We start from the raw sequence: 15,281 nt of genomic DNA, 5'->3' as shown, positions 1-15,281 counted from the left end.
ATGCCATTGTAGGTGGCTGAATGAGGGCTCTGTGCAGAATGACTGGCCCCTGATATGGGGGAGTTGGTGTCATAAAATCCCTAGTGTCTAGTTAGCCCAGGAAAGGCACATTGACCTTTCTCTAGCACCTCTTTAGTCTTTGATTTTTCTTGTAATATTTGGCTTAGGTTGGCTGGTTAATGTATGTAGCTACCAAAAAGATGACTGAGCCTTCACTGAGGGTCCACTTGCTGTGGACCAAGAGAGAGCAGTTGATCTGATCTAAATAGTGCAGGTTATTTGCTCCTTTTAAGCTTGATATTATCATACTGACAATGGTATTTGTTACAGTCATGGACTCTGATAGGCTGACGATTGAGTCTGGACCACTGAGTAGTGAAGATAAGCCATTTTTCTGCCAAGCAGGCGCTGGAAAGGAACAAGGTATTTCTGTCACATCCTCAAATTAAACCTGCTTGGTTCCTCACATCATTTCCTTGGTAAAGAAGGGTACCATAGTGTGGTCATCTTTCTGAATTATTGGAGCTAATTTTTGTTTGGTGATTCTTGTAGCAGTTGCTGTATTTCCACCTGTCACACCTGTGCCCCAGAGTTCAGTACTGCTTCATCCTCAGGAAGAAGCAGTCAGAATTCGAATGTCAGCAAGACACAAACAGGTAAGCAGGCCCTGGGGCTACAGTTTTGTTTGACTTACTCAGTTCTTCTGAATCTCAGATTGATACCGTGTTTTTAATCTTACATAACATTCAGCTGACAGGATGCATTTTGGTCTCTCCTTACACTCATTTGCCCCTTGGGTGTCTGCTGTGTGCTTCTTCCCCCTTTCTCTTGGTTCTCCTATAATCCCCTTGGCAACACCAATGGCAGATTTAAGACTACTTCATGGATGAGAGGTCCTTTTGGTGATGACATGTATTTCTTCTTCATGCAACATATGTGAACTTTTTCCTTCAGAGTATGTTGTTGTTAGAACAATAGTGCTCTTATTATCTAGATAATGGAGATAGAAGAGCAGAAGCAGAAGCAGTTGGAATTACTTGAACAAATTGAGCAACAGAAGTTAAGGTTAGAAACTGATTGTTTCCGGGCTCAACTGGAAGAAGAAGAAAAAAGGAAGAAGACTCAGCAGCCTGAGGTAGGATGCCATTGGGAAGCCAGAAGATAGCAGTCATGGTGTTTATGTTCCACCCACCTGACAGATTTCCTCATCAGTATGTGTGCTGTGCCAGTGTGGATGTGACCAGGTTTGCTAGTGAGCTGTATGCTGAGCTTTTTGGACTTACCTGTCATTGTAGAAAACAGTAAATTACTTCATTTCTTCATTTTTAGGTTTGCCCTGCTCCAGTGTCACATGCTACGATTTCTGATGAAGACTGTCACAGGCAGATGATTCGTAACTATCAACATCAGCTTTTACAACAAAACAGGTATGAACTAGGATATAATTTTTGTAAGACAGTGTGCTACATCTTTGGGATTTATTATTTGTTTTATATGAGGTTCTAATTGGAATTCCCTTAGGAATTGCCATGATGTTTTCATCAAGGGCAGTGGGAATGTACTTTTCTGTGGTAAATATGGCCAACTTTAGATTGTTACTTACAGGGTTTAATGTATAAATATTTGAGAATTTGATGGGTTTTTTTTTTTTTTTTAGTTAGTAATTAAATTAGTAATATTTGTTTTTATATTTGTTTTTGATAGGTTACACAAACAGTCTGTTGAAACTGCCAGGAAACGATTACTCGAATACCAAACTGTATTAAAGGAAAGATACCCATCCATGTCACCCACATCACTGATACCTGATTCTGTTATATCAGGACCATCACAGAAATCCCAAAAGCCTACTACTGCGTCAGAGCGCTGGGATCCATGCCAGAGACTGAAATTGAGTCTTAGCAAATATCAACCTGTGCAATCCTCACAGGTCCCTGCATTAGATCAAAGTCATAGTCAGGCACTAAGACAGGGTCACTTTTCACTGAGGCAAGGAGAAACAGATGCATCAGAGATATTAGCCAAGCAGTCTGTGGGGTCACGGGAACATCTACAGCATTTCTCTCAGGTGGAAGCACATCAAAGAGACTATGAATTTGTCCCTAAAGATTCTCATGCACTTTCAAGAACTTTGTCTTATGATAGGCCACAAACATTACTGGATGCTGGAGAAGTAGTATCTCAACCACTGAGGGGAATAACTTGTCAAACTTTGGATTCCCAACAGATAACATCAGAGGATAGTGAAAATATATCTTCTAAGCCAACTGAACCTTCTTCGTTTCTCCCACTGGTGCCTGAACGTTCTTTTACTAATCTCCCTGTTAAACTTGAATCTGGAAAAGTTCAGGAACCCTTTACAACCATAAGCAAAAGTACAGTTTCTATAAACCACTCGGTAATGGGTCACATTCATGATCAGCCTTTGTCATCCTCAGACACAATCACAGCCCAGCAGGGTAACTTAAAGTTTCTCCAAGAACAGTTAGAACTTCAGAAAGAAGTTCTTCAAGCAAGACAAGAGGCCCAGGAAAAGCTGGCTTTTTACACACAGAAAGAACTAGAAAAGCAGGCTAGTCTTCCAGTATTCTTCCCATCATCAGCTGGAGATTTCTTTACTTCACTGCCATCTACCTCAGCTGAATTGGGAAAAATCCAGGCATCTTCAGCAGAAAGTGATGCCACTGTTTCCTCAGGCAATATGGATACGCTTTGGGGTTTTTCACTACCTGTCTTATCACAGCAAACTAATTTAGAATTTCTCCAAGACCAGATCAATGTTCAGAAGGATAACCTTCAAGCTAGGCGGGAAGCCCAGGAAGTCTTGTTAGCACATAAACAGAGTAAGCTGGATGAAATTGTACATTCTGAACAGACTGGGCCCTCTGGGCCACATCAGGTGGCTCAGCAGTCATTTAGTTCACTAACACTGACTGATAGACAATCTAGAAAAATCCAGGAACAGCTTTTACCTACAAACCAGAAAGGTCTTCTCCCAAGCCAGTCTGAAATCTCAAGTTCTCAGGATGGGTCTTCAAGTTTTCTACAGCAGATCCTCCCTCTCCGCAGTAGTTTAAAGTTGCTGCCAGAGCGGTTGGCTACACAGAAGGATGAAGATCAGGCTAGAGGGGAAGCACAAGAGGACTTCCTTCTACACAGAGAAGGAAGTTTGGGAGACACCAGGTCTAGGCCAGGACATTGCCTCTCCTCGGTGGTTGCTCAGCATTCAGATGCTCCTTGTGCAGTTTCAGAATCTGAGCCTGAGAGGCCCCAGGAACTGTATTCATCTGAGGAGGCTATAGTTCCCTCTAATCATTTGATCACCCCAGCACTGAAGGAGGAGTCTCGTGGCTTTCCGCACCACGACTTGACAGGACAGGAACAATTTGCAACACTCCAGGAACAGGCACGCCTTCAGAGGGTTATACTTGGTGCTGGAAAAGAAATTCAGGAACATGCACACAAAGAAAATGAATTAGAAAAAGGACTTTGTTCTCAACAAACTGGTGACTTGTCTTCTCCATCCCAGGTAGCTGAATGGGAAAGATTCCAGGAGTTTGTATCAGTCAAGAATGATGATAGTACAGGGCCCTTAAGCCTTAAGATTCCAGGGTTTCAGGAAAGACTGCTTAGATTTTCACAACATACATTCCCTCTGCAAAATAATTTGCAAGAACACCAAGAATGGGTAGACCGAGAAAAAGAGAGTTCACAGTTTAGTCCTCAAACTCGGGAGAATTCATCTTCTCAACAGACAGGTTTTTCGTCCTTCCTGCCCTCATTAGGACCCTCATCATGTGTGTCCCTGCCTTCTGCTGCCTCTGGCACAACACAGCAGCCCCTGTCAACAGAGAGTGATAGTAAAATGACGTCCAGCCATCTTCAGATACCAGAGCTGCAGGACAGACTTTGGAAGATATCCCAGCTTATCCAGCCGCAGCAAGACAGCTTGAAGGCCCTTCAAGAACAATTAGCTACCCAAAGGGAAGCCATCATCCAGTCTAGACAAGAAGCTCATGAAGAAGTACTAAGAGAGTGGAAAGAAAGAGTATTCCCAGAGCAGGTTGGTCCATCTTCTCCCCTGATAGCTCAGCATTCACACGCTTCGTTCTCTCTCTCTGACTCTGAAAGAACACAAGAACTTCGTTCAACCAACAGTGCTGATGCAGTATCTTTAGGTTGTTCTGAGATGCTGGGTTTGCCCGGCAGGGCATTGGGTTTATCACATACTGCTTTACCTCAGCAGAATAATCTGACTGCACATCCAGAGCACCTCCATGCACAAACAAATTCCTTTCATTCTACTGAGAAAGCCCAGGAAGAGTTAGTGTTTCCCAGACCATGCAGATTTGAAGAGATACCTGGTGAACGTTTTATCCAACCTCATCATGGTGACTTGAAGGCACTTCAACAGCAGTTAGATATGCAAAAGAAAGTCATTAGATCTGGCCAGGAAATGCAAGAGGAACTGCTTTTGCAAAGGTTAAATGAATTGGAGCAAAGGGTATCTTGCAAACAGATTAGCTCCTCTTCAGTCTCGTCACAGGTAGCGCTACCTGTTGCCAACTCTGAAGGGACCATACAATCTTTCCCAACCAAAAGTGATGATACTGAGATGCCTAGATCCCGTGGTGAGTATCTGAGCTTTTCACAGCCCCTTCTACCTCAACACGGTAACCTGACAGGACAGTTGGATTTAGAAATGACATCTAAAGAACTGCTTTTACACAAACCAAACAGCCAGGACAAAGGTGACTCTCCTGAGCATGCCATCCCTGCCTTGTTTCTCTCCAAGGAACTAGAGCACCCATTCATTCCATTACCTTTTGCAGAAGCTAAATCTGAAAGCTTTTGTGAGTTGTACTTACCTAAAAAGGAGCATGCAGCTCCTTCTAGTGATGCTGTGACCCCAAGATTGCAGAACAGACTTTTGAGTTACTCCCAGCCTGTTTTAACTCAGCAAGACAACATGAGACTTCAGAAGCAGTTGAATCTACAACGAGAAGCTCTACAGTCTAGGCAAAAAGCCCAAGAAGAATTCCTTGTGCAGAGACAGACAGCCTTGCGGCAGCAAATTGAAAAACACAGAGAGACTTTGAAAGAGTTCTTGGATGTCAGTCAGGTATGTTCTGAATTTAAAACTTCAGCATTACACAAAGTTGTTTAAACCTGATTCCATTTTAATCCTAAACTATCTTCCCTTTAGTTATTGGGAGTATGGAAATTAAAACAAAGATTTACCTACTTCATAAGGTCATTTTAAATAGTTACCATTAAAGAATATCCATCTTCATTTATGAGTTTTGTTGCAGTGGCTTCTTATCTGACCACAGATAAAAATTGTCAAAAGGACTGGTTAACAGAATTTTTCTTATCGTGTGGTAGATCCTGTTCTCTACTGACTTGTGACATTTGTATATAAATTAAACTCTATGCCCTCTTTTTCTCTAAGTGTCATATGGTACAGTTGGCATGGTTGGAGGCTGATAGAGACCAGACCTATTGATGACTGCTTACATTTGAGTTGTTGAGAAGACTGGTGTGGTCACTCAGACATTGCCATATATTTATTCTCAGGAATATGAATGGGTCTATTCTATTTTAGGCCAGTTTCGTAGTACAAACAGAATTCTGCAACACCTAGATGTTCGGGAGGCTCTTGATTCTAGAAGTTAAGTCTTACAGTTGTGAAGGAAAAGTAAAGGGGGGAACCCAGAGGGACAGCAGGTCTAAGCTGTCAGCGGGCACAGTGGGAGCTAGGATTGGGTGTGGGGCTACATTTTGCACTAGGGGAGTCTCACCCCTTTAGTGTTAGAAGTATATCTCAGTTTTAATCTGTCAACATAAAACACAGAGATTGTTTATTCTAGCTATACTTGGGTATATGGGTTCAGGTTTTCCTGAATAGCATGTTCCACTTGGAAAGTTACAGGAACTTTATAGGCACAGAGCAAAAGAAAATCATGAACTCATGGTGCTTTCCAAGTACATTGTCAGGCCCATTAGGTAGGTGAATTACAGAGATACAGGGAAAACTACTATAGTGATGGAGCTAGTGATTCAGTTGAGGTTCTGACTTAAGTGAGATGTAAATCTTGTGGATTCTTTACATGACCCCATAACGTACATCCCCATTTCCCTATCCCATCCACTTTTTCAGGCAAGGAAGGCCACAGGTGAGAATGACCTGAAAATGCAGCCTATAGAACAGCTCAGAGGGTGGCTTCCTCATGTCCGAGGCTCTGCTTGGGGAGACTCTAATCAGAAGAGCACTAGCAGTGAGCAGCCACGTTCAGTAGATGTCCTTGAGGAGCACAGCGGTGAGATGATCCTGTTGTCTGGTGAGCATGCCCCTTTGCCATCATCCCTGAAGCTTGCTGACTGAAGAAAAGCTTCCTGTGTGTTCACAATGTTTCATTTGTTTAACCTTGTCTTTGACCTGATAGGTGAGAGTCTGGGCAAAGAACTGAATGGTAGAGCCTCTAAGCCACCTGTCTCCAAAGTGAAATGTGGTTTGGACTTAAACCAGCATGAGCTTAGTACTATACAGGAGGTGGAGTCACCAGCAAGTGGCAGGACTTCCATGCCAGGTAAACAGCGTGGTAAAATTCAGTAGTTTACTAGTTTGATAGCTTTCTGCCCTTTTTCAGTATACTAAAAGAGCTAGTCTTGAGTACTTGTAAAAGGAGAAACTAGTTTACATAAAAATAATCTAAAATTTGGGACCATCGAGATGGCTTTTTACCAGGTAAAAAGCATTTTCCTGCTCACTGTACAAACCTGACATCTGGAGTTCAGTCTCTGGATCCCAGGTGAAAAGAGTGAGCCAACTCCCCAAAGTACTCTTCTGACCTCTACAATACATGCCATGACACACCTACACACACACCAACACTCACATATCACATGCACATACAATAATAAAATAGAATGTATTGAAGCCCTTAAATTTTTGACTTAAAGAAATACAGCACTGTAGGTCGTTCAGTCTCACATGGGGTAGGCAGTGTACAATTTAATGGTTACAGCTCTGAAGGGAAAGGTATCCTGGCAGTCGGAAGCCAAGGATTACCTACAGCTGGAAAAGGGAAGGTATCCCAACAAAAGTGTTACAGCTCTGTTTCAGTGAGATGTTTCCCCCAGCAAAGTGTTAAAGTCCTTTCTCCAGGCAAGATTTCCCTAATGCAAGTGTAACAGCTGCTCCAGAGAAACGTTACAGCTCTGCTCAGATTCCTGGAATGTAACAGTTCTGGCCAGCAAGGGAAAGTTTTCCCACCAAAGTGTTACAGTTCTGTACTACCTGCTCTGCTTGGAGGGAGCCGTTACAGCTCTGCTCTGCTCTGGCAAAAATTGTTACTCTAAGCATTACGGCTCTGATGGAAAGGTATCCTGGCAGCCAGGAACCAAGGAATATCACAGAGTCACACTGTACAACAAACCTCACATAAGAGATTTATTGGGAGAAGAAAAAAAACCAGGTGATTGGCTGCCTCTCCTTGGGCAAGAAACAGCAGCAACCTGAACAGGATACAGAACTTATATAGAATTTCTTGGGAAGAGGATGGAGCTTTCCAGGGTGGAGATTGGTGGGATTTAATGTCCAGAGAGTGGGCTTTTTACTCTGTAGGGTGGAGGCAGGATCCAGCAGTTAGGACAGAGTGTTCTGTGGGTGGAACCTGGCAGTTGGAGGTCCTAGGGGAGGGGCCTGGCCACTCATGTGGCCTGAGGGGCTTACAGTTATAGCTCTGCTCTGCGAAGGCGGTTTCCCCGCAGAAATGTAGCAGTTCTGCTTTACTCCGGCCAGAGCCATTATAGCTCTGCTCCGGTGAAAGAAAGTCTATATAACAAACCTCGCTCAAGAGATTTATTGGGAGGGAGGAATCCAGGAGAGTGGCTGCTTCTGCCAGGGTGGAAGAGGGTAGCCCTAAACTGACCAGGTATAGGGCTTAGGGATGGAGCTTTCCAAGGTGGAGATTTTTGGTGTGGGGATTGGTAGAATCTCAATTCCTGAGTTTGGGACGAGCTCAGAGATTGATTGGATTTCAGTTCCTGAGTTGGTTAGGAGCAGGGTGTGTTTCCTTGGCTCTGGTCTCAGGGCCAAGGTGTTCTTTCACTGGCCCTTTTTACCCTAGAGTAACTAGTTTCTCTGTCTCCCGTGGGGAAGGCAGTGTGCCCACTAACTAGTTTCTCTGTCTCCCATGGGGAAGGCAGTGTGCACACTAACTAGCTTCTCTGTCTCCCATGGGGAAGGCAGTGTGCTCACTAACTAGTTTCTCTGTCTCCTGTGGGGAAGGCAGTGTGCACACTAACTAACTAGCTTCTCTGTCTCCTGTGGGGAAGGCAGTGTGCCCACTAACTAGCTTCTCTGTCTCCCATGGGGAAGGCAGTGTGCCCACTAACTAGTTTCTCTGTCTCCCGTGGGGAAGGCAGTGTGCACACTAACTAGTTTCTCTGTCTCCCGTGGGGAAAGCAGTGTGCACACTAACTAGTTTCTCTGTCTCCCGTGGGGAAGGCAGTGTGCACACTAACTAGTTTCTCTGTCTCCCGTGGGGAAGGCAGTGTGCACACTAACTAGTTTCTCTGTCTCCCGTGGGGAAGGCAGTGTGCACACTAACTAGCTTCTCTGTCTCCCGTGGGGAAGGCAGTGTGCACACTAACTAGCTTCTCTGTCTCCCGTGGGGAAGGCAGTGTGCACACTAACTAGTTTCTCTGTCTCCTGTGGGGAAGGCAGTGTGCACACTGACTAGCTTCTCTGTCTCCCGTGGGGAAGGCAGTGTGCTGTGACAGTCTTCGTTGTCCCACATTTCTGACACAGTGCTGTCTTTCATGTCTGCCTTCTAGACAGGTTTCAAAGATGAGACTCAGTTCTTTTTTTCCCTTCTGCTCTCTGCTCTCACTATTCTCCTACATCTTAATGGTGGGTTTTTTGTTTTGTTTCTAAACAGACTCTCACTTTGTAGTCCTGGCTGGCCTGGAACTCAATGTGTAGACCATCCTGGCCTTGATCTTTTCTTGTCTCTTTTATAAGATAATTATGCCTAAAACGCTGGCTTTACCAACAATTCTAACAGATTTATTTGTTTACCATACTACTTTTATGTCCAGACAACTAAAAGTTCCTTCCTGAAATCCTTGAATTTCTTAACAACCTTTAGAGTCACCAGATAATTTTCTTAATGAAATTTCCTAGAGTAGGGCTTATGTAGGAGAAAATTGGCTTTTTGTTGGTAAAAAGGCACATAGGAGTGTAATGTTAGTATCAGCTGTTTGGGTCAAGCCATAAACTAAGATGCCTTTGTTTCTTACTGAAAGATTGTGGGAAGGTGGGGAAACACAGAGGCCCTCCAAGATTCAGTGCCTTTCTGTTCATAGTAGGAGAAGACATAAGTTTCATGAAACGAGAGGATTTTATCAGTGGTTTTGGAAGCTTTTTCCCATTCAGGAATTAAACAGTTTACCTAATTTAGAATGATTGTGAGGAAAGTCCTTCTCACTGATTCCAGTAGTTAATTGAATCACGTTTGAGATTACAAAAATGCCATCTTGTCTAAAGAGAAAATCCACTTCCTCTTTAAGGGTTGACCCCTCCCTTGATGTCCTCCTAACACCCAGTAAATTACTATCTCTTAGTTCTCCTCTTTGAGCTCGTAGACCCGCCCACTTTCCATTCCCACTCAATCCTAACTGTTGTGTTTGGTTTTCTCCTTGCATGGCTGCAGTGACTCCCAGCATCATTCTTTGGTTTTCTCCTTGCATGGCTGCAGTGACTCCCAGAATCATTCTTTGGTTTTTCCTTGCATGGCTGCAGTGACTCCCAGCATCATTCTTTGGTTTCTCCTTGCATGGCTGCAGTGACTCCCAGAATCATTCTTTGGTTTTTCCTTGCATGGCTGCAGTGACTCCCAGCATTATTCTTTGGTTTCTCCTTGCATGGCTGCAGTGACTCCCAGCATCATTCTTTTGTCTCCTTGAAGCAGAGCATTGCAGTGTAGCTCAGACTATGCTCAGACATATGGTCTTCTTGTCTCAGCTTTCCAAGTGTTGGGATTAAATATGTGTGCCTGGCTAAACAAGGTCATTCATAAAAAATGTCCTTTCCCCCAAGGAAATGAAAACTGGTTGAGGGAAAAGTGGAAAGCCTTGCGGTGTTTTTAATTCACAAAGTAAAGCTTGGTTGAAAGTTCATATGGGTAAGGCAGTTAGAGGGAACACAGGTTGATAATTAAGTTGGGAACACTAATATGTATTGATGTTTCTTTTCTCTTTTGTATTTTTGTTGTTGTTGTTTGCTTTCTGGATAAATTCCCTTAATTCTTTTTTATTCCACTGTTTGTTTGTTTCTGAATTTTTATTTTGATTATCCAATTGCAGTTAACAGAAAGTCATTTTCTCTGGTTCTTCCTACACACCACCTTGGTAATATCCTAATTTTGTTTCATGAATACAAAATAGGAGTTACTTTAAAAGTTAGTTTTTGGTTTGGTTCTCTATTTTCTATTGGTCCAAAATTTTATTTACTGTTCAATTTCATGGAAAAGGTGGGGCATTTTCATCAAGGACCCTCAATAGGACAGTCTCTTATACCAGCCCAAGCCTGTCTGGTGTGAGTAAAAGAATGTAAAGGCCTGACTAAACAACCAGCACTTATGTTCCTGCTGTATAAATTGAGCCTTTAAGAGTTTAGAGTTTTAAAAACTATTATCTAAATGGCCATTTTACATAATAAAACAGCCATTTATGCATTAGAGAGGTGGTTTAGAGGTTGAACACTTACTGCTTTTCCAGTCCCCAGCACACAACCGTTTTAACTCCAGCTCCGTGGGATCCAGTGCCCCTTCTGACCTCCAAAGGCACTGCACATACACGAACACAAAGGGGAAAATACTCAAAAAATAAATATATCTAAAAATAAATGGCCATGTTAATGGTTTTAACAACTGCAACTTAATGAGTCTTTGTTTTGTTTTGAACCCAGGTAAACAAGACTTTTATCAAGACCGAGACCCCTTAAGGGTCTCCATAAGCAGAGAACAAAGTTTCCTGGGGAGTCCACTGGCACGTGACCCATTTGATTGTCACCAGCCACCTGCCCAGAACAGCGGAAGCCATGACTATGATGAAGCAGGTAAGTTGAAGTGTCACACACAGGACATGTGGACAAAAGGTGGTGATTAGGTTGTGTTTAATAGTGGTAAGTAGCTTTGGTGATTGGTGGTAATCAGATCACTGTGGTACACTCATGCCCTCTTGATTTATGCAGTCATTAACAGTCATGAAAGTGAAGCTGGGATGTGTGTAGACCAGACTATCCTGGAACTAACAGAGATCTTCTGCCTCTGTCTCCCAAGTGCTAGAAAATCTTTTTATTATAAAACTGTAGTATTATGTGAGTACCATTACGATTGTATGAGATATGATGAGTTGGTGACTTTGCAGGCCACATTATGAATACAGTACCAGGAAATGCTGTTTTCTGAAAATTGTGACATTCCAAGAGAGTGCTGCATGATACCTGTAAACATGATGAAGCATTTTAAGTCAGCCAATTCCACCACCCAGTGGCAACCAAAGTTAATTTTCTTGCTTTTGAATTTATGGATACATTATAGATATGAAGCTATAATATTGTTTACTAGCCTACAAAACAGAGCTCCAATACCATTTTATTAGTTGTAACATTCTTTTTAAGTAGTTATCTTTCTAGGATTTCTGTTTATTTTAGCTTCATTTAAACACAAATAATTGATAGGTGAATTATAGCTATTGGAGGGTTCATAAGAGAAGGATTGACTCCAACATCTGCTTTTGTGTTACAGTTGAAACAACATTATAGGACATTGTCATTTTTGATATTTTGACTCTCCCAACTTTATAATTAATATTTAAATATTTTAAGAGCGTTTTACCGCTGGACTAGCAGTGACTACATTTTTTTAAGTAATGGATATTGCCCTAATGAGTAAATTGGTATTTTTTTATTTGGCCTGAGGTAAGGCAATTTTAAGAAGCAAAATATAAAAATAAGGTATAGAAATGCAGGTGCTAAAATTTTACTTTGTCTTAACTTCTCCTACCACTATTTTGAAACCTCCAATCCACATTTTAGTTAAAGTCAAGGAATCTGATGTTGAGAATCATGCGATACTGAGTCATGCTGTCTCAGAAGAAGGGTGTACATACCTGGGTCCAATTGTAAAGCCAGATGATAAGGTCAGTGATGCTACTTTGTGTTCTATATTGACCTGTTGGATTTTGTATTTGTTTAGTTTGTTAGAAACTTCAAGTTTGTCCTCTGAGATCTACTGAGGTGGATCAATGATGAAAATAGCCAAATCTGAGCATCAGAAGACCTTTTGGTCTGCTTGGTGCATGATCTCTCTAGTTCTGAGAAGCAAAACTACAAAATAGCTTAAAACAATTAGGGTCTGTGTATGGTGAGAGAAAGGGTGTGTGTTGGGGGGTGGTATGGATGGTGAGAGAATGGGTGTGTCTGTGGGGTGTGTGATCATTTCTGAGCAATGATGAAAAGGCTTTAGAACTGAACTTGTCACTATGAAGGTTTCTACACTTGACCTGAGCTCAGAATTGACAACTAGCAATGTTGATCGTTTGTGGTTTTTCTAGATAGGTCATGATACATCATGATCTAATATTTCCTTTTGAAATTTTAGGCTGAAACACAAGAGATTTCTCAGGAGGCATTATCTTCAGTAACTGTTTCTACTGGAAGCTTCTTAAGTTATGAAATCACAGATTTGAGCCTTACAGATCCAGGTACTATCAAACTGTGTGAACATATTGAAGGAACAGCACTGGCTGCACTGAAGTGTGGTAATGGAGGGAGCATTGATTTTTCATGTTGTGTCCAGGTGATGTGTTTGGGCGAGAAGCTGTCTCAAGTCAAAAAAGGCAAACACATTGGTGTTGAACAGAATATTATACAGTGTGATATTCTAAAATGCTCTTTGGCACATTTTCCCATTTAGTGGAAATCTCTTTGAACAGATTTCTTGGTTCCCCCAATCTCAGCAATATATACTGCTATGACACAGTATGTTTGAGAGGAAGTACCCAGACATTAAATTAATGTTTTATAAATGTTAATTAAATGTTTTCATTATACTTGATTTTAGAGTCATTTTCGGAACAGATGGAGCATCAAGAACAAGAATCTACCAGTAAACAATCTACCAGTAAACAAGAAGGTATTTATCAGCAGTTGCACACCTTGGGTGCTAATGAATCTCTGTTGCCCACGGAGGAAGAAAGGGCATCCGATCACACACGTGTTCAGCAGATCAGAGACAAGGATATAAATGAAGCAAATTTGATACCTGAAAAAAGAGACTTGCAGGGTAAAAATCATTTTAAAAGAATGTTTTTTTAGCTCTTCACCTGTCATCATTTTTGGTTTTAAGTATTGTTTGAGTTTCATCTTTTTTATGGCCTGCACATCATTTATGCCACAGATAATATTGAGGGCATTTATGAAGCAGGGCATCTGGGAGCACTTTAATGAAGAATAGAAGGGGCCAGCCAGATGGCTTGGCATTAAATGTACTTGCTATCAATCTATGCTCTATCTGAGTTCAGTCCCCAGAACTTACATGGTTGAAGGAGAAAACTGACTTCTGGAAGTTATCTCTGACCTACACACAAGCACTATGAATATAATTTTTTAAATTAAAAAAAAATAAAGCAGCTTGAAGAGCCTAAAGAGAAGATTAATGAGGACATCTCCCTACAACTAAGGCAGGGATTTAGAGCATTTCCTGGCTATGAGACCTTTTCTTCCATAAAAAAGAAATTGAAATTAAATGAGATGTGCTCATAAAGTACAGTACGTGTGCCCTAGCAACAAAGACGACAGTGAACCTTTGTCATTTTCAACTCTTGATCATGAAATGAGCTAAGAGTTCAAAGCTTATAGTTAAGCTTTCCCATGTAGTCTTATGTGGCCTGCTCTTCCTAATTAACCTGACAAGCCTTTGAAGCTGGTAGAATGGAGATTTGTATTTTAGCTTTGTTCGTAGATTTCCATTTCTTACACCTGGGGAACAATCATGATTGAACTTATTTTGAATGCATCTGGTGAGCACGGAAAACAAACGGAAGTAATCCTGCCATATTAGAAGTGTTTAAACACGATAATGAGCATGTTCTCAGGACTCCTGTGCCAGGTTTCACCATGTTTTTAAATTAAACTTTTTTTCCCCCACTCAAAAGTTCCAGCTGTGGACCTTGACTTTCCAGAATTGGAACACGTATTTCCACACTTACATCGTCAGCTCTTTAAACCTTTAGAACCATATCTAGATTTTGACTTATCATCATCCTCTGGAATTTCTCAAGACAACAGAGACTTTTACGAGGTAAATTAAAGTTCATTGCAATGAGTACTGATGAACAGTTGATCTTGTTTTGTTTCATGTTATTCTTTTTCGTAGTCCAAGGTAAAACTGGATATACTGCGAAGACAGTCTGCATGTGCTGGGTGGGGTTCCAGGTGTGCACCACCGTGCCTACCCTGAGTCTTTTCTTAATAGGAAAGAATGTCACTTTCTTCAAATGCTCATGCTCCAGCAAATAGCCTTCTGTTCTTATGCAAACAACCCTAGTTAAACTCAACACTGAAGACCTGAAAGTGGGCTGAAGGGGCTCTGTGGGAGGAGGGAGAAGGAAAGAGCAACAGGGGATGGGGATGACTGTAATTCTTTGTATATATGCATGAAACTGTCACAGAAGTGTTAATATACACATGATATTTAGTCACATATTTTATATCAGTTTTGGTATATTTTACTATTTTAAATATTAGTACACTAAATATAGATTACTAAATTTCTTTTTTTTAAGATTTATTTATTTTTAAGTGTTTTGCCTCATATATATCCCAGAATTTGGAAGCACATGAGGGATGGAGGCCAGCCTGCTAGAGATGGCCTTATGCCAGTCAGCCTCATGTCCAGCTTGTATGATCCCATAGGGGCCTTATGTTTTTAGTGTTTTGGTTTACTTCTTACTTGGATTTTATCTTATCTGTTAACATATTTTAAAAGGTAAATATTTCACAAAATCTTAAAAATGTCAGTTATAAAGCCAAGCCCAAATGTGGGACTTTGTAATCCTGTATGTAGCCTGTAGGTGGTTCTTTACATTTATTTTTTGTGTGTACCATGTGCTTGTGTTATGGGGTGAAATGTCAAGGGTCAGAGGACAGCTTTGGGGAGTCATCTTACATTGTGGGTCTTGAAGATCAAATTCAGACCACTGGACATAGC

At 41.5% G+C, this 15,281-nt stretch overlaps 1 protein-coding gene and 2 non-coding genes across 3 annotated transcripts in view; all 3 read left to right on the top strand.

Moving 5' to 3' along the window:
• Cep295 (centrosomal protein 295) overlaps positions 1-15,281 on the top strand; it is a 44,224-nt gene that overhangs the window by 25,177 nt on the left and 3,766 nt on the right. Inside the window, exons 11-22 of the mRNA XM_059267350.1 lie at positions 331-423; positions 553-656; positions 995-1,135; positions 1,330-1,427; positions 1,705-5,122; positions 6,161-6,341; positions 6,447-6,590; positions 10,976-11,125; positions 12,107-12,210; positions 12,672-12,774; positions 13,134-13,355; positions 14,227-14,372. Coding sequence (XP_059123333.1) covers positions 331-423; positions 553-656; positions 995-1,135; positions 1,330-1,427; positions 1,705-5,122; positions 6,161-6,341; positions 6,447-6,590; positions 10,976-11,125; positions 12,107-12,210; positions 12,672-12,774; positions 13,134-13,355; positions 14,227-14,372 — 4,904 coding nt within the window. The remainder of the gene's footprint in view (positions 1-330; positions 424-552; positions 657-994; positions 1,136-1,329; positions 1,428-1,704; positions 5,123-6,160; positions 6,342-6,446; positions 6,591-10,975; positions 11,126-12,106; positions 12,211-12,671; positions 12,775-13,133; positions 13,356-14,226; positions 14,373-15,281) is intronic.
• Positions 12,311-12,390, top strand: LOC131915757 (small nucleolar RNA U2-19). Its single transcript, XR_009380412.1, has one exon. It is a non-coding gene; the product is annotated as a small nucleolar RNA U2-19 (small nucleolar RNA).
• LOC131915756 (small nucleolar RNA U2-30) lies at positions 12,514-12,582 on the top strand. The gene has a single exon (XR_009380411.1). It is a non-coding gene; the product is annotated as a small nucleolar RNA U2-30 (small nucleolar RNA).

Source organism: Peromyscus eremicus, chromosome 7, assembly GCF_949786415.1.
Source record: "Peromyscus eremicus chromosome 7, PerEre_H2_v1, whole genome shotgun sequence".
In the NCBI taxonomy this organism is placed as follows: Eukaryota; Metazoa; Chordata; class Mammalia; order Rodentia; family Cricetidae; genus Peromyscus; species Peromyscus eremicus.
This window is presented reverse-complemented; position numbering and strand designations above follow the sequence as displayed.